At 40.4% G+C, this 25210-nt stretch overlaps 1 protein-coding gene across 10 annotated transcripts in view; it reads right to left on the bottom strand.

Moving 5' to 3' along the window:
- Positions 1-25210, bottom strand: part of kcnip4a (potassium voltage-gated channel interacting protein 4a) — a 1148311-nt gene that overhangs the window by 41885 nt on the left and 1081216 nt on the right. For 9 of the 10 annotated variants that reach the window (XM_073064912.1, XM_073064911.1, XM_073064916.1 and 6 more), the window contains one exon: positions 10601-10725. In XM_073064912.1, the coding sequence (XP_072921013.1) occupies positions 10601-10725 (125 nt within the window). The remainder of the gene's footprint in view (positions 1-10600; positions 10726-25210) is intronic. The other variant, XM_073064910.1, reaches the window with a different exon arrangement.

Here is a 25210-nt window from a genome sequence, read left to right as displayed (position 1 = left end):
CGCAAATGATAAAATGGACCAATGTCTGCATGGTTTTCTAAAGGAGAAAACTTGCCTGACAAATCTGTTGGAATTCTTTGAGGAAATAAGTCAGGATAGACAAAGCAGAATCAGCAAATATTGTTTATTTGGATTTTCAGAAGGCCTTTGACAAGGTGCCACACATAAGGCTGCTTAACAAAATAAGAACTCATGTTACTACAGGAAAGGTACTAGAATGAATAGAAGATTGGCCTACCGGCAGGAAGCAAAATGTAGGAATAAAAGGGGCCTTTTTCTGGTTGGTAGCTGGTGATTAGTGGTGTGCTTCAGGAGTTAGTTTTGGGACTGCTTTTTTCTTTTTATGTCAATTATTTCAATGAAAGAATTGATGGCTTTGTGGCCAAGTTTGTGGATGATATGAAGATAGGTGGATGGGCAGGTGGTGTTGAGGAAGCAGAGAGATTTGGACAGATTGGGGGAAGTGGGCAAATAAGTGACAGGTGGAATACAATGTAGGAAATTGCATGGTCATGCACTTTGGCAGAAGGAATAAAGGTGTGGACTATTTTGTAAATGGGGAGAAAGTACACAAATCAGAGGTGAAGAAGGGCTTTGGAGTCCTTGTGCAGGATTCCCTAAAGGTTAACACGCAGACTGAGTCAGGGGTAAGGAAGGCAGATGCAATGTCAGCATTTGCTGCGAGAGGAGTAGAATACGAAAGCAAGTGTTTAATGCTAAGGTCTTGTAATCCATGGGCCAGACCACATTTGGAGTATTGTGAGCAGTTTTGGGCCTCTTATCTAATAAAGGATGTTTTGGCATTGGAGAGAGTCCAGAGGATATTCATGAGAAAGATCCCAGGAATGAAAGGGTTAACATATGAGGAGCATTTGACGTCTCTGAGCCTCTTTTAATGAGAGGGGATCCATTGAAACCTTTTCAATATTGAAAGGTGTGGTGAGGATGTTTCCAATAGTGGGAGAGTCTAGGACCAGGGAGCACAGCCTCAGAACTGAGGAACGTTCATTTACTTTCTTTAGCAAGAGGGTAGCAAATCTATGGAATTTTTTGCTACAGACGGCTGTGCAGGTCAAATCATCAGGCATATTTAAGGCAGAGGTTGATTAATCAGCAATCAAAGGTTATGGGGAGTGGGCAGGAGAATGGTTTTAAGATGAATAAGAAATTGGCCATAATGGAACGCTGAAGCAGACTTGATGGGCAAAATGGCCTAATTCTGCTCCTAATTCTTTTAGTCTTATTGTCTAAAATTCAAAAGTCTCCCGCTTTGTTGATTGAGTTTATTTTGATTGTGCAGTGCAGGAGGAAGCTTATGTCTCAGCATAAACAATCTGAAAGGATCCTAGGGCAAGACTTCAGAGAGTGAGGCTGATGATGATGTTCAGCTTGAGAGCAGGACATGTGCTTGAGCGAAGTGAACTTGCATTTATCAGAAATCAACAACAGCCTAAAATTAGAATGATCAATCAGTAAAGTGAGGAACTGACAATTTTCACTGATTGCAGAGCTTTCATTCACACCTGTGAAGAGCTTACAGCTGCATCACAAAGCTCCCAAAAGTCCAACGTTCACTGATGGTACTCATACATTTAGTTCCCTCCTGTGCCAAGCACCCTTTGAATGTGGAAGTTGTCCCCCGCATGCTCTGTTCTTCAGAACAAATGTTCAGGCCCCCTCAGCTCAATGGCGGACTCCACCACCTCCTGGTATCTCTGGTGTCTGCATTTATTAGTTGCTCACACTTCCCAGTAGCTGGTTGTAACTATGTGGGGCTCCTTAAAAGGGTTACTTCTTGAGCCCCGAGAAGCAGTGCTACTAACTTAAATTTAACCCCTAATGTTCACTTGTGCTCATGGATTTAGCTTATTTTAAGCTTTTAAAAATTGTTTGGGAAAGTGCTAACAGTCCTTCCGAAGGATTTTGGCCCGAGACGTTGACTGTACTTTTCTCCATAGATGCTGCCTGGCCTGCTGAGTTCCTCCGGCATTTTGTGTGTGTTGCTCGAACACCACATTAAGCCTGGAAACATTGTGCAGAAGAACTTCTAGATCTTGGTGTTATAATTTGCACAATCTGAGTTTCACCAAAAAAGGATAATCCTTTTTTAGGATCAAATGAAGCTGATCTGTAACAGTTGTTGAAACAGGTTTTGTTAGGTCCAGTAAAAGAGCACTATTCTGGTTTCTTTACCCACTGCCTAATTCATCTGGGGCAAAGAGGTTTTATGAAGACCTTCAGTGAGTTTGCTTAGCAGGTAAGTTTATTCAGTGTTAGTCCCCCAAGTCATTATAAAAGAAACAAGTGAGCTACAAAAATTCAGCTTTAATATATTTTCCATTTTCCTCAGAGGGATATTATGAATCAAAACGAAAACTCTTACTGAATATTTTTCAGGCCCAGTTGCAGCTGCATTTTGAGATAAGTAGGATGTTCCCTCGTAGCAATGCATTTAAATGGTTTTATATCAGTATTCTTGGCAATAGGCTCCTGGACTTGCCAAGATTTGGAAATTAAATGAGAGGTGAGGCTAAAAACATGAGGAATTTCATGTAAATGAAAATATCGCATTGACATTCCATTACAGATGATTTTAATGCATTATGCTACTATGATAATTGATACAGATTAATGGATATTTTGTTTGACTGCAAAGCTAAGTTAAGTTTTGTAGCCTTGGTAGCATATTGCAGTTTGTTTACCTGCAAATATTGTGGAGAGAATCAGTATTATTTTAGTGGCTCATACGCAGAAGAAGCATTGCACACAGCCATTTGGCTTACGGTGTTTTTGCTGGCTCTTTCAAAGAATTATGCATTCAACCTGAGTTCGGGGGATGGTCTATACCTGCTCTTTCTCTTCAAGATGTTAACTAAGTGTATTCCAAAAATCACCATGCAATCGGTTTTCCAGGACCTTTTATTCACCATAAGAAATTGTTTTCCCCTGTCATTCCTATATCTTAAATCGTAAATTGGATTCACAAGTTGCTAATGCTAATTGAAGTCCCTCATTTAGAACCATAGAACATTACAGCACAGAAACAAGCCTTTTGGCCCTTCTTGGCTGTGCCAAACCATTTTTCTGCCTAGTCCCACTGACCTGCACCTGGACCATATCCCTCCATACCCCTCTCATCCATGTACCTGTCCAAGTTTTTCTTAAATGTCGAAAGTGAGCCCACATTCACCACTTCATCTGGCAGCTCACTCCACACTCCCACCACTCTCTGCGTGAAGAAGCCCCCCCCAATGTTCCCTTTAAACTTTTCCCCCTTCACCCCTAACCCATGACCTCTGGTTTTTTTCTCCCCTAGCCTCAGTGGAAAAAGCCTGCTTGCATTCACTCTATCTATACCCATCATAATTTTATACACCTCTATCAAATCACCCCTCATCCTCCTACGCTCCAGGGAATAAAGTCCTAACCTATTCAACCTTTCTCTGTAACTCAGTTTCTCAAGTCCTGGCAACATCCTTGTAAACCCTTTCTGCACTCTTTCAACCTTATTAATATCCTTCCTGTAATTAGGTGACCAAAACTGCACACAATACTCCAAATTCGGTCTCACCAATGTCTTATACAACATCACCATTACATTCCAACTCTTATACTCAATACTTTGATTTATAAGGGCCAATGTACCAAAAGCTCTCTTTACGACTCTATCTACTTGTGATGCCACTTTTTCCTGGCATCTCTTGGTATGTGCCCTATGTCAAACAAAAATCACATTAATGAGGCATTGAGCAGTTTTGATCATGTTTGTGGGAGAGTCAACAACATTCGTTGACAGAGTATGGTCTTTTAAGTGCCGAAGCTTTATAAACCCTAGCACTATTGTTCCCTGATGTCTCTTCTTCCCAAATGATATCTATCACAATGGGCATTATTTACACATAGTAGAACCAGCTTTTAATAATGCTGAAGGTCAAACTGAAAGTTATTTAAAGTGTCAGACACATCTCTCCTACAGCCAAGGTAGGGTGATGCTTGAATCCCTGTGAGATTCAAGGAGACTGACCCAAACTGGGATCCTAATTACCACACTCCATGGTGATTTCAACTGATTCCCTGCAACATTAAGTGGTGAATTCTGGAGGAAATCCTGTAAGTGGCTTCATGTTTGCCAGATCAGAAATGGGAAAAAAAATCATTTGACAAAAGAGTTGACAATGTCAACCTCCTCCATACTTTGCACACAGGAAGTATCTCTTAAGGAGTCACAGCACAGTACAACCAGCACTCTGGGAAAAGTGGGGAAGGAATGATGTAAACCACAATGATGGACAGGGGATGGGGATGGGGGTGAGATTGGGATTGGTGGCAGAATACCCCAAGATGCAAAAAGGCCTGCCCAGACTTCTGAAGAAGTGTACTTGCGTGAAGTACAATTACGGCAGTAAATTGCTAAGGAGGTCGTTATAAGATAAGCGAGTCCTCAATAAACTCCTACATATTTGGAAGAGTTATCTGTCATCAAATGATCTTTCCTGCAATCAATGCAAAGACTGCATCATTAAAATTGACATTTCACCACTTTGGTAAGTTGTATTTTTTAAATTCTGCAATGAAAAACAAAGTAAGATATTAGCATACATACATCAGTGGAGGCAGGGTGCAAGGATCCACAGGTAACGTTTCAAAGAGGATGAGGCTGATCTAAACATAGAGACCAGTTTTCTTTAAAACTGCAAACACTAGCTCATGCTTCATCAAAGTTAGAGTCACCCTCGCTCTCAGCAAGCTTGCTTCAAAATCCTCGAAGCCTCTCTCTGTATAAGAAATCTTACTGCTCGTTACTGCATTGCAGACTCAAAATAAAAGCACAGACAGCAAGGTGGGGTATTTCCCTGTCCTAGGAGCTGTGGCCTCACAGGTTCTATCCTGAACTCCTGCACTGACTGCATGTTCTCCTTGTGGCGGCATGTATTTCCTCCAGGCACTCTGGTCTCAAAGATGGGTAGGTTGGCACGTTACCTGCTTGCTGTAAATTGCCCCCAAAGTATGTAGTCGGGCTGTATAACTTAGGGGGAGTTGATTGCAATGTGGGGGAAATAAATGGGTATCTGATGGCTAATGTGGTCTCAGAGGGTCAAGCGACCTGCTTCAGTGCTGCAGGTCTCCATAACTCTTCAACTTTTGGTGAATGTCCCTTTCACGTTCATGTGTGGAAGGGTCCCTTGATCACATTGTAAAGTACAAGTATTCACAGAGGGAACTGCTAGTGCTCTAAGTGTTGTACCGAAGTGGATCTTTCCCTTTTGGAAATATCTCACAGTCCTGGCCCTCCAGGAGGACTCAGCCATCACACCATCCATCATTCTTGCATCATAAAACAACCAATTTACACGAGGAAGCTTCCAGTTCTGTTTTACTTCATTTTTTTTAATTAACCCATTTAAGAATACCTATTGGGAGATTAATAGTGCAGATGTAATGGTGGAAAATGGCACACATAAATTTGTATGGACTGTAAGTAAAAGATCTTCAAATCCACTAAATGTCATCAAGGCATTACCACTACTCTATCACAGAGTTTCACAAAGTTTGCCTATATGTTTCAAGAGACCCCTTCAAACTTTTCATGCGTGACAAGTGAGGAAGTTGATCTCTTTAATTAGCATTTAAAATGCTTCAGTCAGATAGTTGTAGTCAGGACTCAGCTTCAGATCAAAAGGTATTCATTAAAATACATTTGAATAAAAGAGCTGTGAAATAGAAGTAGGAGACTGGTGCTTTTCATACCTTCTCCCTCATTTAGGAAGATCATAGTTATTCTTTTACCTCAACACCCTATCCCTATATTCCAAGTTTTCTTCAAAATCCCAAAATCTGTAAATCTTCCTCTTGAATTTGTTCAGCAATCAATCCTCCATAGTCCCCATGGTAGATTATTTCCATGCACTCACCTTAATGAGCACTAACTAACAATGTATTGCTCATTCCAAATGTCACAGCCAGCAATAACTTTAACACCTTTAAAAGAGGGCACTTCGCACCATACGGAGTTGTAAGTGGTGCTTGTGCTAAAGACCTCTTTGTGACCACCTCAGAGGCCCCTTGCATCTGAAGGAGCCATCAAAAATAATAAGCTATATTGTTTTAGTGAACCATGGACCAGACTTCAAGTACAAAGGCTGATCTGAGCCTATTCCTATAGATCACATCTTGCATCATTTCAGTGAAATATGCAGAGAAACAAACTATTTTTATTGTGTGCAATAGAACAACATACACTAGAAATTATGGTTGGCAATAAATGCACAATATGATGATATAACATTGTCCTGTCTGTTTCCTAATGGAGAGATTAAGCAGTTTATATTATGTAGGTTAATGCTTCCATTCAACTAATGGATATGGGAATGTCAAATAACCTTTTTATGTATTCTTTTCCTAGATGCAAAGATTGTTTATGGTCTTATATTTTTATGATTAAATCAGAAAATTTCTGACTGTGCAGTGGGTGGACTGACATTTCTAAAAGGAACAAGCAAGGCTAACATTTGGGTGTGGACCTTCATCCGTGCTTTGTTGTTTGTATTACCACACTGTGACTCAACATAAAAAATAGGAAACAAGGTTGAATCTTGCCAGAGAATCTAATAGTATGTTAGTGATGAAAGTCATTATTAAGGTGTAAGTTGTCTAGAAAATTCAGGAATAAAAAGTATGACATGAGTTGTTGAATTTGCTGGTGGAATGTAAGAACATTGTATGAGTGGACCAGATGACACCTTAAGCCTATTCCACAATTCAATCTTATACTGGCTGATCCAACTCTGCATTCAACACTATTTTTGAACTTACACCACCCCTATCCCCCTACCACCCATACTTTACAGTACCTTGTTGTTGAAAAGTCTATCTTATGCCATTTCACTTTTTGCTTCACTTAAGGTAGAGGCTTCCCATTATATTTAAGAATCTGTTTTATCACCACATGACTTGTCTGTTAAGTACTCCACAGAATCTTCAGAATGACAATGCAGAGCAACATTAGTTGTTTCCAGTATATTAATGTTTAGCCACTTTGCTGGCCAAGATTGCAGTTTAAAGTACTCATCAGTATTCATCAACTGTTTATTCCCCTCTGTAGATGCAGCCTAATCTGCTGATTTTCTCCAGCATTTTGTACGTGTTGTTCTGGATGTTCAGAATCTGCAGAATGTCTCATGTTTATAAAGTGCTCAATCATACTCCTGCATAAAAGTAATCATTTTAAAAAATTAAAAGAAAAGTTTTAAAAAATTTCTTCTATTTCCCTTTAATCTAGTTTCACCCTACTTTTAGCCAATCTTTCTACTTTTTATTTATGCATGACCCTTATTCCCTATGTTCCATTCTCAGCCCATAAATCTTACGGACTAACTATGATCCCAGCTGTCATGTTAACTGCAATCAGCCTGAACCTCCACTAAGTGAGAGTATAAATACATTATCGAGGTTTGAAATGTTGCAGAATATTGGTAGCTTGGGTTGGCTAATTGGAAGTTTGGTTGATCGCCGAGCTCGGCAAAATATTTGCAGATATTTTGGCTCCAATCGAGAAGCCATCATGAGTGCGCAGTTGAGGGTGTTGTCTCCTCAGAGTGCCAGCTTATATACTCCTCCGGGGTTGGAATGGATATTGATTAGACACGGTGATCTGGTTGACTGTGAACAGTTTAGTAGTAGAAAATTCTGATTGGCTAGAATTGAGTGAGGTCTGTCGGAAGTGTTTGCTTTGCTGTCCAGATCCCAAGATTATTGGTGATTCATTGATTGAAGATGTCGTTGTTTCTCTTTTCGCCATAAGGGCTCATCTAATGGATCTATGTTGATGTGTTTGTTGATGGATCCTACTGTAGATGACCACTCTTCAAGAAATTGTCTTTTTTTTGTTCTTGCTTGAGTCAAGACTCTGACTTCATTTGAAATGATGTTCTTCTTCATCTTCATGAGCCTATACTAGCTGATGCTTGAGTAGCCTGGTTGATAGTTTTATTCCTGTTGACCAATGTAGTACTTGTCATAGTCACCACACAATAAGGATAAGGAAATTGAGAGGAAGCCAGAGCCCCTAAAGGAAAGCTACATAATCATAGGAAGAATATGTAAACTCTATGTGAACAATACAAGAGTTCAGAGCTGAACCTGGGTCAGTGGAGTTTAGAGTTGAACCTGGGACATTGGAGTTCAGATTTGAACCTAGGTCATTGGAGTTCAGAGTTGAACCTGGGTCATTGGAGTTCAGAGTTGAACCAGGGTCATTGGAGTTCAGATTTGAGCCTAGGTCATTGGAGTTCAGAGTTGAACCTGGGTCATTGGAGTTCAGATCTGAAACTGAGTCAATGGAGTTCCGAGTTGAACCTGGGTCAGTGGAGTTTAGAGTTGAACCTGGGTCATTGGAGTTCCGAGTTGAACCTGGGTCAGTGGAGTTTAGAAATGAAACTGAGCCACTGGAGTTCAGAGTTGAACCTGGGTCATTGGAGTTCAGAGTTGAAAATGAGTCAATGGAGTTCCGAGTTGAACCCGGGTCAGTGGAGTTTAGAGTTGAACCTGGGTCATTGGAGTTCAGATTTGAACCTAGGTCATTGGAGTTCGGAGTTGAACCTGGGTCATTGGAGTTCAGAGTTGAACCTGGGTCAGTGGAGTTCAGAGTTGAACCTGGGTCATTGAATTCAGAGTTGAAACTGAGTCAATGGAGTTCCGAGTTGAACCTGGGTCAGTGGAGTTTAGAGTTGAACCTGGGTCAGTGGAGTTTAGAAATGAAACTGAGCCACTGGAGTTCAGAGTTGAACCTGGGTCATTGGAGTTCAGAGTTGAAAATGAGTCAATGGAGTTCCGAGTTGAACCTGGGTCAGTGGAGTTTAGAGTTGAACCTGGGTCATTGGAGTTCAGATTTGAACCTGGGTCATTGGAGTTCAGAGTTGAACCTGGGTCATTGGAGTTCAGAGTTGAAACTGAGTCAATGGAGTTCCGAGTTGAACCTGGGTCAGTGGAGTTTAGAAATGAAACTGAGCCACTAGAGTTCAGAGTTGAACCTGGGTCATTGGAGTTCAGAGTTGAACCTGGGTCATTGGAGTTCAGAGTTGAAACTGAGTCAATGGAGTTCCGAGTTGAACCTGGGTCAGTGGAGTTTAGAGTTGAACCTGGGTCAGTGGAGTTTAGAAATGAAACTGAGCCACTGGAGTTCAGAGTTGAACCTGGGTCATTAGAGTTCAGAGTTGAAAATGAGTCAATGGAGTTCCGAGTTGAACCTGGGTCAGTGGAGTTTAGAGTTGAACCTGGGTCATTGGAGTTCAGATTTGAACCTGGGTCATTGGAGTTCAGAGTTGAACCTGGGTCATTGGAGTTCAGAGTTGAAACTGAGTCAATGGAGTTCCGAGTTGAACCTGGGTCAGTGGAGTTTAGAAATGAAACTGAGCCACTGGAGTTCAGAGTTGAACCTGGGTCATTGGAGTTTAGAGTTGAACCTGGGTCATTGGAGTTCAGATTTGAACCTAGGTCATTGGAGTTCAGAGTTGAACCTGGGTCATTGGAGTTCAGAGTTGAACCTGGGTCATTGGAGTTCAGAGTTGAAACTGAGTTAATGGAGTTCTGAGTTGAACCTGGGTCAGTGGAGTTTAGAAATGAAACTGAGCCACTGGAGTTCAGAGTTGAACCTGGGTCATTGGAGTTCAGAGTTGAAACTGAGTCAATGGAGTTCCGAGTTGAACCTGGGTCATTGGAGTTTAGAGTTGAACCTGGATCATTGGAGTTTAGAGTTGAACCTGGGTCATTGGAGTTTAGAGTTGAACCTGGGTCAGTGGAGTTCAGAGTTGAAACTGAGCCACTGGGGTACAGAGTTGAACCTGGGTCAGTGGAGTTCAGAGTTGTACCTGGGTCACTGGAAGTCTAGAGCAGTAGTTCTTCTAATGATCCACTGTGCCACCTTAAAATTCACAGAATTAAGGTAAGCATTTCTCTAATGTTACTACTTGAGTTCAGAATGACCTTGGTTGAATCAGAAATTTGAGTACAGAGCTTAATTCTAAAGGCTTGAATTGTAATCCTCAATGGTAAGCAGAGAAACCATTTTTCAAAGATTAAGAGGTTCCCTTTATGTTAAAAACAGATTCATCTTGTTATTGAGAAATAATATATATTGAAAGCACTAATCCATCATTCCCTTCTGTACATGCTTTAGAGAGGAAGGAAAAGATAATAAGCTTAAGTTGAGGATAATATTAAGATCCTGTGTACCAAACAAAGTGCCCAAATCAAATGCTTATTGGAATTAAGGTTCACAACATGATACCATAATGAAACATGTTTTCTGCAGTGCAGAATTATACTTCTCTGTTTTTCTATTCTTAAAAGCTATTTAACACTTGAATATGATTAAAGTACATCCACCATAGAAAGAGAGATTCATTGCCATGAAAGTGAGCTTCACAGTAAAGAGAGAGACTTTGACATAGAGCACTCACTGTCCTATTCTTAATTTAAGGATTAAGAAGTAAATCCGTTAACTATCTTATCCAAAATCCCACCAGCTGTCTAACCAAAATCTCAATGGAATTAGATTCAGGCCTTATTCTGAATGTGAGTTCTAGTAACTGTGTTTACTTACATTTTTGAAACCCCTATAGAGTATCTGAAGTTCTTTTTTTGTGAACTTAGTTTGTGCCTCAAGTTGCTCCAGCCCTTCAGGACGATGGCAGACAGCAGCCATTTCCAACTCATCTTCAACACTGTCTGTAAGCAAAAATAAAAGATATCAATTGAAGGAAGGGTTGCATTTTGAAAAGGCCAGGGACATATTGGCTACAATACGTCTTGTGGGATTGGATTACACTAACTCAAATGATATTCATTGTAGATAAATGCACACAGGGTGCATAACCTAATTGTGAAAAGGACCATTTACTTGATCAATGTCTTTCCCTCCTCTCAGACTATAAAGTCCAAAAAGGACAGCAGAAGCAATACTTTGGACTCATCATCATTACCAAGTCTCCTCTGAGTCTCAAATAATGCAAAATTGGATACAAGTCATCATTCCCAAATCCGCAAATATCTTGGAATTTCAAACCAATTGCCACTATGCAATAATGTCAACAGAAGGATGGCCAAGTTCACAGGGAGCAATCATTATTTCTTCTCTGTAACTAGGGTTGGTTATTATATTGCAATGAGAAAATCTGTGGATGCTGGAAGTTTGAATTATAACTGAAAATGCTGAAAACACTCAGAAGTCTGAATAGCACTGATGAACAGAGAAATAGAGTTAAGATTGGAACAGACCTCTGTTTCTCTTTCCACAGATATCTGATCTACATTTTATGTTTTATTGGGGCAATGTATAGTTTTACTATCATAAGGGGCACCATGAGTTTTGACAAACAACTTGTGAGGGTATAAGCAATTGTGGTTGGAACCACACAGTTCAAAAGAATAGCAAACTGAAATGCTCAGTACTCCTGAATTTGCATTCCTGAATTTCAGAGCAATGAGGACAATACTCAAACTCTTTTCAGGACTTTTAGTGTTTCAGGAACTTCTTCCATTCCTGCATAAGGACATATAGACTCAAGCTCTGAGGAAATTGATAGAAAATGATGGCATGGCCACTCGATACACTTAGAACTCACAAGTACCCTACTACTCAATTTTCAATTCTTCAAGATCACAAAGTTTCTTTGAGTAGTTCACAAACTTTCCCACCCAATTTGACTCTGCATCTAAGGTCCGAAAATTCCCTCAGATCTTTGAAACCTGAACCACGTGGGTTCCTGGTCTCTTTGTCACAGTTTAATGTGGAATTAATAGCTGCCATCAAGTACCATCATAAAACAAGTCAGCAGAACCACAAAAATCATTAATGTAAGAAATACTAATTAAAGAGTCCCAGTAGCAAATGTTGTATGCAGGGAAATCCATAGAGTTTGTGCTCCAACTTACTCATCTTGATCAGTTACTTATATCCATGTTGCTTGTGGAATCTTGCTGAGTGCAAATTACCTGCTGTTGCTCTGCATTACTACAGTGCATTTCGTACGTCAGTAGTATTTGTGTAATTTTGTTATTGCTCGATTAAGCATTCTTTGTTGTTTACATAATGCATTGCAGTTTATCTGTAAAAGTACATAAATGGTATATGTCCTCACACCACATAAGTGGATGTTTTGCTTAAAGTAAACATGAAGTTAGAGCAGTTGAAAATGCTGTATTAATAGAAACAGCAGAAAGAGATGCAATTGAGTTGCAGTCAGGAATAAAGTGAGCACGAACAAAATCGCAACGTCTAAACAGAAACTGGCCTGGCTGAACAAATTGCTTTATCGTTGTGGCAGGGCTCACATAAACCAGACCAATGTAGGTTTAAGAGCGAACCTTGCAGAAAAAGCAACCAAGTAGGAAATACAAATTATACTTCAGGCAGACAAAAATAAATGGACGAGAAAAAGATAAAAGGTCAAGTTGCAGTTTCAAAATAGCACTAATCTGCATGCTGTTGATGAAAAATCTGATAATGATGAGAGTGACACAGGACTGAATTGCCTTGAGATTCACAATGTGAAAACTAGCCAGAGATAAGCAACTTGCTTTTACACCAGAAGTGAACAGCAAATTAATTAAAATGGAATTGTCTTTTTCAGTCACTCCACTAAATGAGTTTGAATGGCATTTCAAAGATACTGAGCTGAAGCCTGCAGATACCCATCTATGAACTTCAACTGAAGAATAGATCACTCGTGTAGGAATGACTTCTGTAACATTGAAATACAACAATCAACAAACCACTCTGGGTTTCTATGAGCTAAAATCAGGACACCCAGCATTGTGGACCATGATTGGCTGAGACAAATACAATTTGATTGTAGATACACTCAACATTTGCATGTCACAACCCCTGTGATGGAGTCAGTGAAAGCAAATTAAGAAAGGTACTGATGATGTCATTGTAGTGGCATAGGATGACACTGGAAAACTCAAACATATCAAGGGGTAAATAGTGTTAAATGAAAATGCCTCACCTAAGTTTTACAAAACCTGTCCAGTTCCGTATACCATCAATGATAAAATAGCCAATGAGCTAGGTTGCATGGAAGCCAAAAGAATTATTTCCAAGGTTGAATGGAGCCCATGGGCAATGCCAGGGGTTCCAGCAGCCAAGAAGAATGGAAGGGTCAGGATCTGTGATGATTTTAAGGTCACCATCAATCCAGTATGAAAGTAGATCAATATTCTCTTCCCAGGAAAGAGGATATTTTTGCGAACCTTTCTGGAACACTTGATTTGGTCCTTTTAAGGATGGCTGATTTCATTAGAAGTCCATTAGAATTTCACGTTCAATAACACACACACGGATCAACACTACATTGTGTTGTTGCACCTTTGTGGATTTATAAGAATTTCTGCATCAGTCCACAGTATAATTTTTCAGTGTGATGGATGATGAAAATTGTCTTGGAAACGTATAGAGATGTATATAAATATAGAGAAGTTAGAGAATGCAGAGTGATGTTCTTAAAAACTGACTGTAATCTTTGTGTCATAACAGCTTCTCAGTGAGAAAAAGACACACACTTGAAAAGTAAACCAGCATAAAATAAGTGTAAACATAAATAAATAGTATTATCAACAAGTTCAAATCTGTCAGAGCATTGAAGACCAATGATGAAAGGTTCGGTCAGATTTTAGTTCCTGTTATTATATGGTCACTGACTTGTATTTATGATATTGATTTTATGTACAATATAATGGCCCAGTTTCACATACATCAACAAAATGATGGCAGTAACTGCTGACTTCAAGGGAAGTGCTGACAAAATGAATCCTTGTGCTTAACATTTCCCTTTCTCAGCATTATTACTTTTGAGGGTCTCTGGTGTTGTTATCAAGTGGATTGGGCAGCCAATCACTTTGTAGAAATGTTTTTGTGCAGAATGTTGGGGAGCTTAATCAGTAATTTGATCATATTTACTGTGAGAGACTTGCAAGTCGCTTAATTTGTCTGAGGAGCACCGTAAAATGATGCAATTTTCATGTGGAAGTTTGAGCAGTGAAGTTGAGTAGTGTGCAATATATGTTTTGATGTCACGAGCGCAAAATTACTGGTACATGGGATATTCAGAAGAAAAGCGTCACAAGAGAAGTGAGGGGCATTTCTGGGCCTTTTGAAGGGGCCTATATTACGCTTTCTGTCACTGCATTAGTTCTACATATCCACTGAATCTTGGTTCATTTGCATTTCAATCACGACCACCCTTCCTTACCTCCACCATAATGCTCTCAAACTCTTGTTTACGGACTGAGGGTCTACCTTCCCACACCTATGCGCCACCCAAATTCCCATTACCTTCTCCCCGATCAACTCCCCATAGCTTCCATTAATGACATTCTGTGATTTGCCTGATCTCCAGAACTGAGCTAATGGAGGAAAGAAGCCACTGTGTTTGCTTTTTGTGCATGTCTCCCGAGTCTTGTGCATGATAGAATATTACTGTGGGAAGCCAATACACGACATGTTTTGGATTCCTTAACTGTGTCACTCATCTTCTGAGATGTGGGGTAATTTCTATGCTACACTAATTTCTAACTAGGTCATCTTAAAAACATATTATGAACAAGATAAATATTATGACACAACATGAAATTAGAGCAGAAACACCATAAATCTTAAAGACAAATGAAGAACTGAAAAAAAGCGGAGAAAGTAAAAACAGAAAAAGCATAGAAAGTAAAATCTGAAAAGCAGGAGCTCCTCTGGATTGTTGCCTGGGCAACGTGCCAGTGAGGGTAAGAATAGGATGATTTGGCAAATGAATGCACGGCTGAAGAACAGGTGTAGGGGGCAGGGTTTCAGATTTGTGGATCATTTGGATTTCCTCTGGAAAATGTATGACCTGTAAAAAGAGACAAGGGTAGAACGAGTGACGAGGTTCTGCAAAGGGAATTTAGGGAATTTGGCCCAGGAATAGGAAGATTATACTGTTTAACCTATGGCTAAGGACTTGGTGTAGGAAGGAGGGCTTCAGATTTTTGGATCATAGGGCTCAGGAAAGGTGGGACATGTTCCAGAAGAGACAGTTTGCATCTGAACTGTAAGGGTCTAATATCCCATCAGGAAGGATTGCTAATGCTGCACGGTAAGAGTTAAACTACAGTCACAGGGGGGTGGGAACCAGATTGCCAGAACAGCTAGTGGAGAGGTCGTGGAGACAGTTATTGGTAAGACCTCAGACAGAATCAGGAATCAAAAGGTTAAGCATGGTGTGACTAATGCCCTGAGCTGAATATATTTCAATGCAGCAGGTATTGTAGGAAAGGCAGATGAGCTCAGAGCATGGATGAACATCTGGATAATGTAGCTACAAGTGAGAACTTGGTTGTAGGAGGGGCAGGACTGACAGCTCAATATTTTAGGATTCCATTGTTTTAGACATGATAGACTGAGAGGGATTAAAGGTGGGGTGTAGGGGGTGGCCTTAATAGTCAGGGAAAATGTCACAGCAGTTATTCTTCAGGACAGGCTGGAGAACTCGTCTAGTGAGGCACGTTGGGTGGAAATGAGAAATAAGAAAGGTACAGTCACGTTAATGGCATTATATTACAGATTACCTAATGGTCCTAGGGATTTAGAGGAACAAATATGTAGAGAGATCACAGACTGTTGCAAGAAATATAAGGTGATTTTAACTTTCCACATAATGACTGGGACACCCATATTGTAAAAGGACAGGACATAAGTTTGTCAACTATGTTCAGGAAAGTCTCCTTAACTAGTACATAGAAGTCCAAACAAGATAGTGTGCAATACTGGATCTGCTATTAAGGAATGAGACAGGGCAGATGACCAAAGTTTATGTAGCAGAACACTTTGCATCTAGTGCTCACAATACCATTAATTTCAAAGTAAATATGCTAAAAGATAGGCGTGGTCTGCCAGTTGAAATTCTACATTGGAGACGGTATCAAAAATGAACTGGCAAGTGTGGATTGGGACAGGTGGTTTTCAAGTAAAGGTGTACTTGGTAAGCGGAAGAACTTCAAAAGCAAAACTTTAAGAGTACAGTTCTTGTATGTGCTATCAGGATAAAAGGTAAAGATAACAAATGTAGGGAACATTGGTTTTCAAGAGACATTCAAACCCTGGTTAAGAGAAAAAAGGAGATGCATAGCAGGTATAGACAGGTAGGAACAAATGAGGTACGTATGGAGTATAGGAAATGCAAGAGAACACTTAAGAAAGAGATCAGGAGGGCTAAAAGAAGGCATGAGGTTGCTCTAGCAGACAAGGTGAAGGAGAATCCTAAGGGATATGTTAAGGGCAAAATGATTGAAAGGGGCAAAATTGGTCCTCTGGAAGATCAGAATGATAATCCAACTGTGGAGCCAAAAGAGATGGGGGAGATCTTAAATAATTTTTTTGCATCCGTATTTTCTCAGGAGATGGACACAGAATCTATAGAAGTGAGGCAAAGTGGCATCAAATTCTTGGAATCTATGCAGATTACAGAGGAGGAGGTGATTTCTGTCCTGATGCAAATCAGGGTGGATAAATCCCCAGGGCATGACAAGGTGTTCCATCAGTCAGACCTTATGAGAGGCAAGTGCAGAAATTTTCAGGGCCCGAGCAAAGATATTTACCGTAAATCTTCCTTACTGACAGGATAGGTAACAGAGGATTGGAAGGAAACCAGTGTTGTTCCACTGTTAAAGAAAGGCACTAAACATAAACCATGAAATCGTAGGCCAGTGAGCCTGACATCAGTAGTGGGAAAGTTATTGGAAGGTGTTCTAAGGGACCAGATATGTAAGTATTTGGATAGACATGGACTGATTAAAGATAGTCCACATGCCTTCGTGCTTGGTAGACTGGGAAAATCAGGTTGATGCTGATTATGGATTCCAAGAGAGATAATTTGTGTAATGCCTGTAAGGTGCCTTTTTAGAGCATATTATGGTTGAGCCCATTAGGGACAGCTGTTCTGGATTGGATATTGTGTGATGAACTAGATTTGATTTGGGAGCTTAAGGTAAAGGAACCCTTAGGAGACAGTGATCATAATATGCTAGAATTCTCTCTGCAATTTGAGAGGGAGAAGCTAACATTTGATCTATTAGTATTACAGAGGACAAACAAGAATTACAGAGGTTGAGCTGGCCAAAGTTTGATTGGAAGGGAACACTAGCAGGGATGATGGCAGAGAAGAAATGGCTGGAGTTTCTGGGAGCAATTTGGAAGACACAGGATAGATAGATCCTAAAGAGGAAGTATTCTAAAGGCAGGATGACATAACTGTGGCTGACAAGGGAAGTCAAATCCAACATTAAAAAAAGAGAGGGCATATAATAGAGCAGAAATTCATGTTATATTAGAGGATTGGGAAGATTCTAAAAACCAACAGAAGGCAACTAAAAAAAAACCACATATAAATGAAATATGATTGTATGCTAGCCAATAATAACAAAGGCAGTACCAAAGGTTTTTTTCAAATATACAAAGAGTAAAGGAAGGTATGAGTAGATATTGAACTGCTAGAAAATGACACTGGAAAGGTAGAAATGGGGGACAAGAAAATACGTCACCTGATATTTCTCATTATTTGCTATTTGTGGGAGGAAACCCATGTGGTGATGGGGAGAATGTACTAACTCCTTACAGACAGTAGTGGAATTGAACCTGGGACTCTGGCATTGTAATAGATTTACACAAACTGCTACGCTACCTTGCTGGTAGTATTAGACTATTGCAGTCCAAGATATGGAGATGAGTTGGAAATCAGATCTTAAGTTTTACTGAAATAACAGCCAGCTTCTGGATAGAAGAGATACAGTATGTAAAAATGGTAATGAGAAATGACAAAATGCTCCATTTACCTTGAACTAAGAAGCAAAAACTTACAAAGAACTTTTAATAATAATTACTCCCAGTTTTCTGTCCTGAGCTTATTAGAGGAACCATTTATATAGCTTAATTTAAATAAATTCAGGATGAATTGAATAAAGAAATATATATTATTTGGGTGCCAAGAGGAGCAGAAATTTGAGTCAATTTGGAAGGAATATAATCTCAAGTCAAAATGCTACTATCTCTGAAGAATTTCCAAGCCCTAATTCTGGCCAGAAAATATTCTAACCTCAAGTTCCATAGAAGCAATTATCATGTCCAGATAATAGTCAGTAGTTTAGGAAGTTCTCTAAAAAACTTCTTATTGCTGCTTTTCTTAACATTCTGGTCTCAGAGGCTTACCGGTACTTTGGTTACGTTTGCGTATCGTGTTTTCTGTATCTACAAAATTGATTCAATCTTCCTCTGCTAACTTCTAACATCATGATTTTATAACATGATCATTTAGAATTAGCTAATAACTGGCCGTGTTTTAACATACACATGCACACTGATGATTGCAATGCAAGTTATATATAACTGGATTTATATTATTTTGGAAGTTTGAGAAATTACGGCATTCTCCAAGGCCCATCTACTTGGTTTACAATAGGCACCAAAAGCAGTAGTGTCCTGGTTTACTTCACTTTAGTAGAATTTCTGGCCTTGACAATCCTCCATATCTAGTATGCAATCCATATTTCATTTTGATTAGAGTAATAATTTTCTGAAGTCTTGGGAGTTACCTTACTTGATAGTTTTTCGATAAAATACTTTCATATTCCCTAACTCTGATAATATCAGTTGTAAAATCATTCATTTTCAGCGTCTTGTCACTCAGCAATTCAAATTCTGAATGCACAAAATTTAGCCCTCTCCTTATTCTTTTCACCCACATAACTTAATTTTGCAAAAGTCATAACAGATCTATAGACCTTTGATTGCTTGAATGCCATTTATATGCTTATTCATTCATTGCCCTGTAAAAGTTCAAAGGAAGCTCTATTTCCTCTGAGTTAGAAGTTTTGTACCTACAACTACCTTCCTCAATCTTTCACTCTCTGCTTCTTTCAGATTAATCCACTTCTTCAAATGTGTAGAAGTGTCAATTGCTGCAGTAAACTCGCCCCTTGTGCCCTTTCAGGAAAGAAATAAAACACTAAATTTACCTCAATATTTTGGTATTTGTGGCCGTATTTTCAAAATGATTCGACGATAACCTCCAGTGTGGAAACAAAGAGAATAAATATCTGCAGGACTGACTAACTTTCACTAATATATGTAACACGGGAAATAGTTGCAAATGCTCCAATTGCACAATCCAAAGCAAAAACCACTAATTTCAATTCTAGGCTTGTCTTGCAGTGAATGAGGTTCTCAGCTCAGAATATTACTGAAGCAGTAAAAGCATCAAAAGACAGTTTAATGGTGCAATTTAAGTGGTTACACCTGAAAGATTTTGGATTTATTTTTGTTCTGGTCATTAAAAATCTCAGGAATATTTGAAAAAGACAATTATTTAAAAAATCATTTTGAAAAAAGCGGGAACTTGTTAAATGGATTCATTTCTAAATGAGACATTTATGCAGCATGGGTAACATACGTTTCCCGTCACTAATTGCCCATGAGATGCCAGTTATGTGCTGACTTTTTAATCATTGAAACCACTTGCAATGTGGCTATTGAGTGCACTCCCATTCAATGTTACAGCTTTGCAATTCAGAAACAACGATCGCTCTTGTACTGCCAGAAATTTTCATTGTCCCTAGGGGTCATCTCTGATAACCAGACATGTTGAGAAATAGATGAAAAAAAATTAAGTTATATTTTAAAGAATACCATAAATAAAACTTCCAGTCTCATTTCCTCAGTTAAAAATTAATGTTGAAGATGTATTTTTAAAAACTTCCTGTTAATTCTATCTTTCTTAAGGAGCCATAGTCACAGCACATGGAAAGATGGCCATTGCCCAAATGGTCCATGCTGTCTAAATTAGCCGAGTTAGCACCCTTTTCCAGCATTTAGCCTATATGTTAATTATGAGGGAAATAAAGTTTTCTGATTCCAAACCAACAATGATTTTGCACAAAAGCAAAGGATGAATTGTTGACATGATTTAATTCTTTTGACCTCATCTCCATAATTGTGATGAGAGCTGTAAAAACGTTCAGATCTTTAGATTATGTCCGTAGATTATGTCTATTAACTGGTAGAGAAATTATTACCAAGGACAATAAGTTGCAATTATTTTAAGACACAGAGTCATATAGTTTACTATTGTTACCTTAATCTATCATGTTTGTGTCTTGAGTTTGAAGACCAAGTGAATGAGTTAAACTAAACTCCCTAGTACACTACTGAGTGTGTTTGGCTGATCCAGCCCGTAAGTAGGGGAGTAAGAGATGAGCGGAACGGAAGTGATGGAAATTAGCAAGCATCAGCACCTTTGTTGTAGACCCTGGATCCACAACAAAGTGAATACTCTTTCATCAGCATTCTCTAGTCATCTTTAGTCTGGCTGCCACAGACCCAAGGAGATCGAGTGGAAAGTAATTGATATATGATTCAATTGTTCGACACTGAAGTCCCAAAGCAGGCATTGACTGCATTAGAAGTTGGCTCAGATTGAACCCTGGATTCCAGCAAATTTCACGCACATCGCCCCCTCCTCGCACCCTCCCTCACCACTGCCACCACTTTAAAATGGGAAAAACGAGGTTTAACTTATTTATCTTGTTACCTAGTTCTGGGGCAGAAGTCATACCTGCCACGTGGGAGAGCTGGGTTGGACTCCTGGCCTTGAATTATTCTGCTTGATTTCACTCTTCTCTTGTGAAACTGGTTAGCTCAGCTGGCAGAGCAGGAGACTTTTCATCTCTTGCTCGTCTGTTGGGTAGTTAGCACATCAGCCTCATAGCTCCAGTGATTCCAGTTCATTTCTGACACTGGTGCCATCTGTGTGGGGTTTGCACATTCCCCCTTTGGTCATGTGCTGATGCTTTAGTTCCCTCCCACATCCTAAAGGTGTGCTACTTGGTAGGTTAATTGGTGAGGATTATCACCTTGTCAGAGTGGAGAGGCTTGCGAGTCCTGAGATGCTGAGCGTGATGCCATATGGAACTTAGCTCCCCTAGTGGTAAGGTCAAGGGGGAGGTTCAACCAAGACCTCAACAGAGGAGCTGGCGGAAGTTGATGACACATTACAGTGACCATGGAGAAGGAGAAAGGGTGCATTGGCGAAGAATCCCTGTCAGCTTGCATACCATGCCACTGGACCCTGACCCCAATCGGTCAAGAACTGAGTGCATGCCCCCGCATCAGCCTCCCCACACCAAACAAAGTCACACATCAGCGCTTTTCATTAAGGAAGAGCGAAATACTTGACTTGAGAGGTTGCACTGCTACTAATTGGCCTCTGTCAGTTTCTTTTGGAGTAGGTACATGGGAGGAGAATCCAAGGGAGAGGAGTAACTGATGCCAGTGTATGGGTTAATAGGTGTAGGTAGGTGGAGATCACTTACACCCACTTCTGTATGACTGTAACTCAAGAATGATTTCTAGTTAAATAAACTGTACATCAATTTCTTCATAAAGCAAATTTCCTAACTGCAACTCATCTCAGCAAAATAAATGCAACATATGGAGAATTTTAAGGCAACACAAATGAATCTGCAGATGCTGGAAATAAATAAAAACACAAAATGCTGGCAGAACTCAGCAGGCCAGACAGCATCTATGGGAGGAGGTAGTGACGACGTTTTGGGCCGAAACCCCTCGTCAGGAGTGAAGTAACATGGGATGATCGAGGTGGGATAAGAAGTGGGGGGAGGGATAAAGTAGAGAGCTAGGAAGTGATAGGCTGGAGGGAAATGGGCTAGGGGAAGATGGAGAATTATGGGAAATAAAAGAGAAAGAAAGGTAGGGCTGGGGGGAGATTATAGTGAGGGGGGAAAAGAGAGAGAGAAAGAGAACCAGACTAAAATAATAGATAGGGATGGGGGTAAGGGGGGCAGGAGTATCAACAGAGGTCTGTGAGTTGGATGTTCATGCCGGCAGGTAGGAGGCTACCTAGGCGGGAGATAAGGTATTGCTCCATCGACCTGCGTGTGGCCTCATCTTGACGGTAGAGGAGGCCATGGACAGACATGTCGGAGTGGGAGTGGTCTGTGGAATTGAAGTGTGTGGTCACAGGGAGATCCCGCCACTACTGGAGGACCGAGCGCCGGTGTTCAGTGAAACGGTCTCCCAGTCTGCGGCGGGTCTCCCCAATGTATAAATGGCCACATCGGGAGCACCGGATACAGTATATCACCCCAGTTGACTCACAGGTGAAGTGGTGCCTCACCTGAAAGGATTGTCTGGGGCCTAGGATGGTGGTGAGGGAAGAAGTGTGGGGGCAGGTGTAACACTTCTTCTGTTTGCGGGGATGAGTGCCCGGAGGGAGATCGGTGGGGAGGGATGGGGGGGGATGAATGGACAAGGGAGTCGCGTAGGGAGCGATCCCTGCGGAAAGCCGAGAGTGGGGGGGGAGGAGAAGATTTGGCTGGTGGTGGGATCACGTAGGAAGTGGTGGAAGTTACGTTGGATACGTCTTATACATTGGATAAAGTTATACACTTTAATTCCACAGACCACTCCCACTCCGACATGTCTGTCCATGGCCTCCTCTACCGTCAAGATGAGGCCACACGCAGGTCGATGGAGCAATACCTTATTTCCCGCCTAGGTAGCCTCCTTCCTGCCAGCATGAACATCCAACTCACAGACTTCCGTTGATACCCCTGCCCCCCCCAACCCATCCCTATCTATAATTTTAGTCTGGTTCTCTTTCCCTCTCATTTTCCCCCCTCACTATAATCTCCCCCCAGCCCTACCTTTCTTTCTCTTTTATTTCCCATAATTCTCCACCTTCCCCCAGCCCATTTCCCTCCAGCCTATCACTTCCTAGCTCTCTACTTCATCCCTCCCCCCACTTCTTATCCCCCCTCGATGATCCCATGTTACTTCACTCCTGATGAAGGGTTTCGGCCCAAAACGTCGTCACTACCTCCTCCCATAGATGCTGTCTGGCCTGCTGAGTTCTGCCAGCATTTTGTGTTTTTATTATATGGAGAATTTTGCTGTTTTCACATCTCAGACCTATTTAAGTATTGAATTAATAATTAATTAAATATTAATGACTTAATACTTAAGCAAGAAGCAAGAAACCAAAAGCAGAATGATAAATAGAACCAACCAGATGCAATAATCAGGCACTGAATGTGAAATTGAGTAATGCACCTTCGACTCAAGAGAAAGGCTTAGAATGTTGGCTATATTTGAAGAGTGCTTTATTTTGCGACCTAAAAATGTTAGAATTACATTAAATTGTGATTTATCATTCTAGAATTTCTACTTGTATTGAGCAAAATGCAGTAAGTCCTGGCTGGCATTTTAAACACAACAAACCTCTTGGACATCTTCTGAGATATATTTTTCTTCACCTAAAATTGAGATAAAATTTTAATCTGGTGATAAAAAGGCTTCCATCAGTAAGCTAAACAGTCAAAGGGGCATTTTCCTGTTGATTTGCTCAACATAATTTCCTCAAATAAACCACAACTGGTCGAGATCAATGGAATTCAATGACCACTCACATTAATAATACCTTCCCCTTATTTGGGGTATTCCTCAGAGATGTGATTCGCTCATCTCCAATCTCTTCAGGTAAAATTCTATGAAGGTTAAATTTCTCCATGCTCTTTAAGTAAAGGGTATTAACCTTCCTTTAAAATGGTAGATTCAACATTCCTGCTATGCACTAGCTTCAGTTCTTTCCAGTTTTAGAACATAGAGCAGTACAGCAAAGTACAGGTCCTTCAGCCCACAATATTTTGTCACCCTTTTAACCTACTCCAAGATCAATCTAACCCTAATGTATCTGCCTCGACCACCATGCCTTGCCATGTGTTCTATATACCCAATGCTCTGTAAATAAATTACTTTTGACATCCCTTCTATACCTTCCTCCAATTACCTTAAAATGATGCCTTCTCATATTAGCCATTGCTGCTCTGGAAAAAAGCTCTCTGGCTGTGCACTCTATCTATGTCCCTTATCATCTTATATATCTTTAACAAGTCACCTCTTAACCTACCCTCATATGATATGCTCTCTAATCCAGACACAGCCCAATAAATCTCCTCTGCACCCTCACTAAAGCTTCCATATTCTTCCTACAATGAAGCAAACAAAACTGAACCCAATACTCCAAGAACTATAACATTACCTTGTGGCTCTTGAACCCAGTCCCCTGGTTACTGAAAGCCAACACACCATACACATTCTTAAGCACCATATCAACATGCCTGACAACTTTGAGCAATCTATGGATGTGGATCTAAAGATTCCTCTCTTCCTCCATACTGTTATTAATTCTGCCATTAAGCCTGCACTCTTCCTTCAAGTTCAATTTTCCAAAGTGTATCACTTCCCACATTTCTGGATTGAACTCCATCTGCTACATTTTAGCTCAGCTCTGGATTGTTTTAACATCCTATTGTAAACTATAACAACTATCTACACTTATCCACACCACCCCCAGTCTTCATGTCATTTGCAGCATTACTAACCCATCCTTCATCCATTTATAAAAATCACAAAGAGCAGGGGTCTCAGAACAGGTCCCTGCTGAACACCACTGGTCAATGACTTCCAGGTAGAATTTACTCCATCTACAATCACTCTCTGCTGTCTGTGTGCACACAGCCAAAATACCACGGATTTCCACGTTTCCATCCTATTCTTACACCCACCATTAGCTATCCAGAGATTACAATCTTTTTATAAGTATTCAAGATAAAGTGAATATTGCTCCTTTCAAAGTACAACAGCTGATACCTCAGATGTAAGAGAAATGCTGATACTAATGGAGTGCAAGGGTTTGTGTAGCAGGGTAGAAATTCCCATGTATCCAGAGAGAGGAATGTGACCCGAAGAGGAAGGTGATTTCCACCTGAAACCCAGAAGCCAAATGGATGGACCCAGAAATACCCAGCTACAACTCTGCCTGTTCCTTCATTTGAAGAATAACGGTGGTTCACCAAGGTGGCTGAAAGTGGCATGCAAATCCAAAGGAAAAGGAAATGTGGGAGGTGTGCTGTGCTGCAAGTAAGTTCAAAACACACCCACTTCCTACTCTGCTGGCAAATGTACAGTGTCTGGAAAATAAAATTAAAAACCTCAGAGCTAGTGGGGCCTCAGGAACCACTTCACGGAAAGATGGCTCGCCCCATCATTTTTGATGCAGCACTGCAGTCTGAGGACTTCACCATCCATGCGTGGACAGAACAGTAGAGTCTTTTA

Source organism: Hemitrygon akajei, chromosome 13 (assembly GCF_048418815.1).
Source record: "Hemitrygon akajei chromosome 13, sHemAka1.3, whole genome shotgun sequence".
Classification (NCBI taxonomy): Eukaryota; Metazoa; Chordata; class Chondrichthyes; order Myliobatiformes; family Dasyatidae; genus Hemitrygon; species Hemitrygon akajei.
The sequence above is the reverse complement of the archived record's forward strand: the minus strand, read 5'-3'. Positions and strand labels throughout refer to the sequence as shown.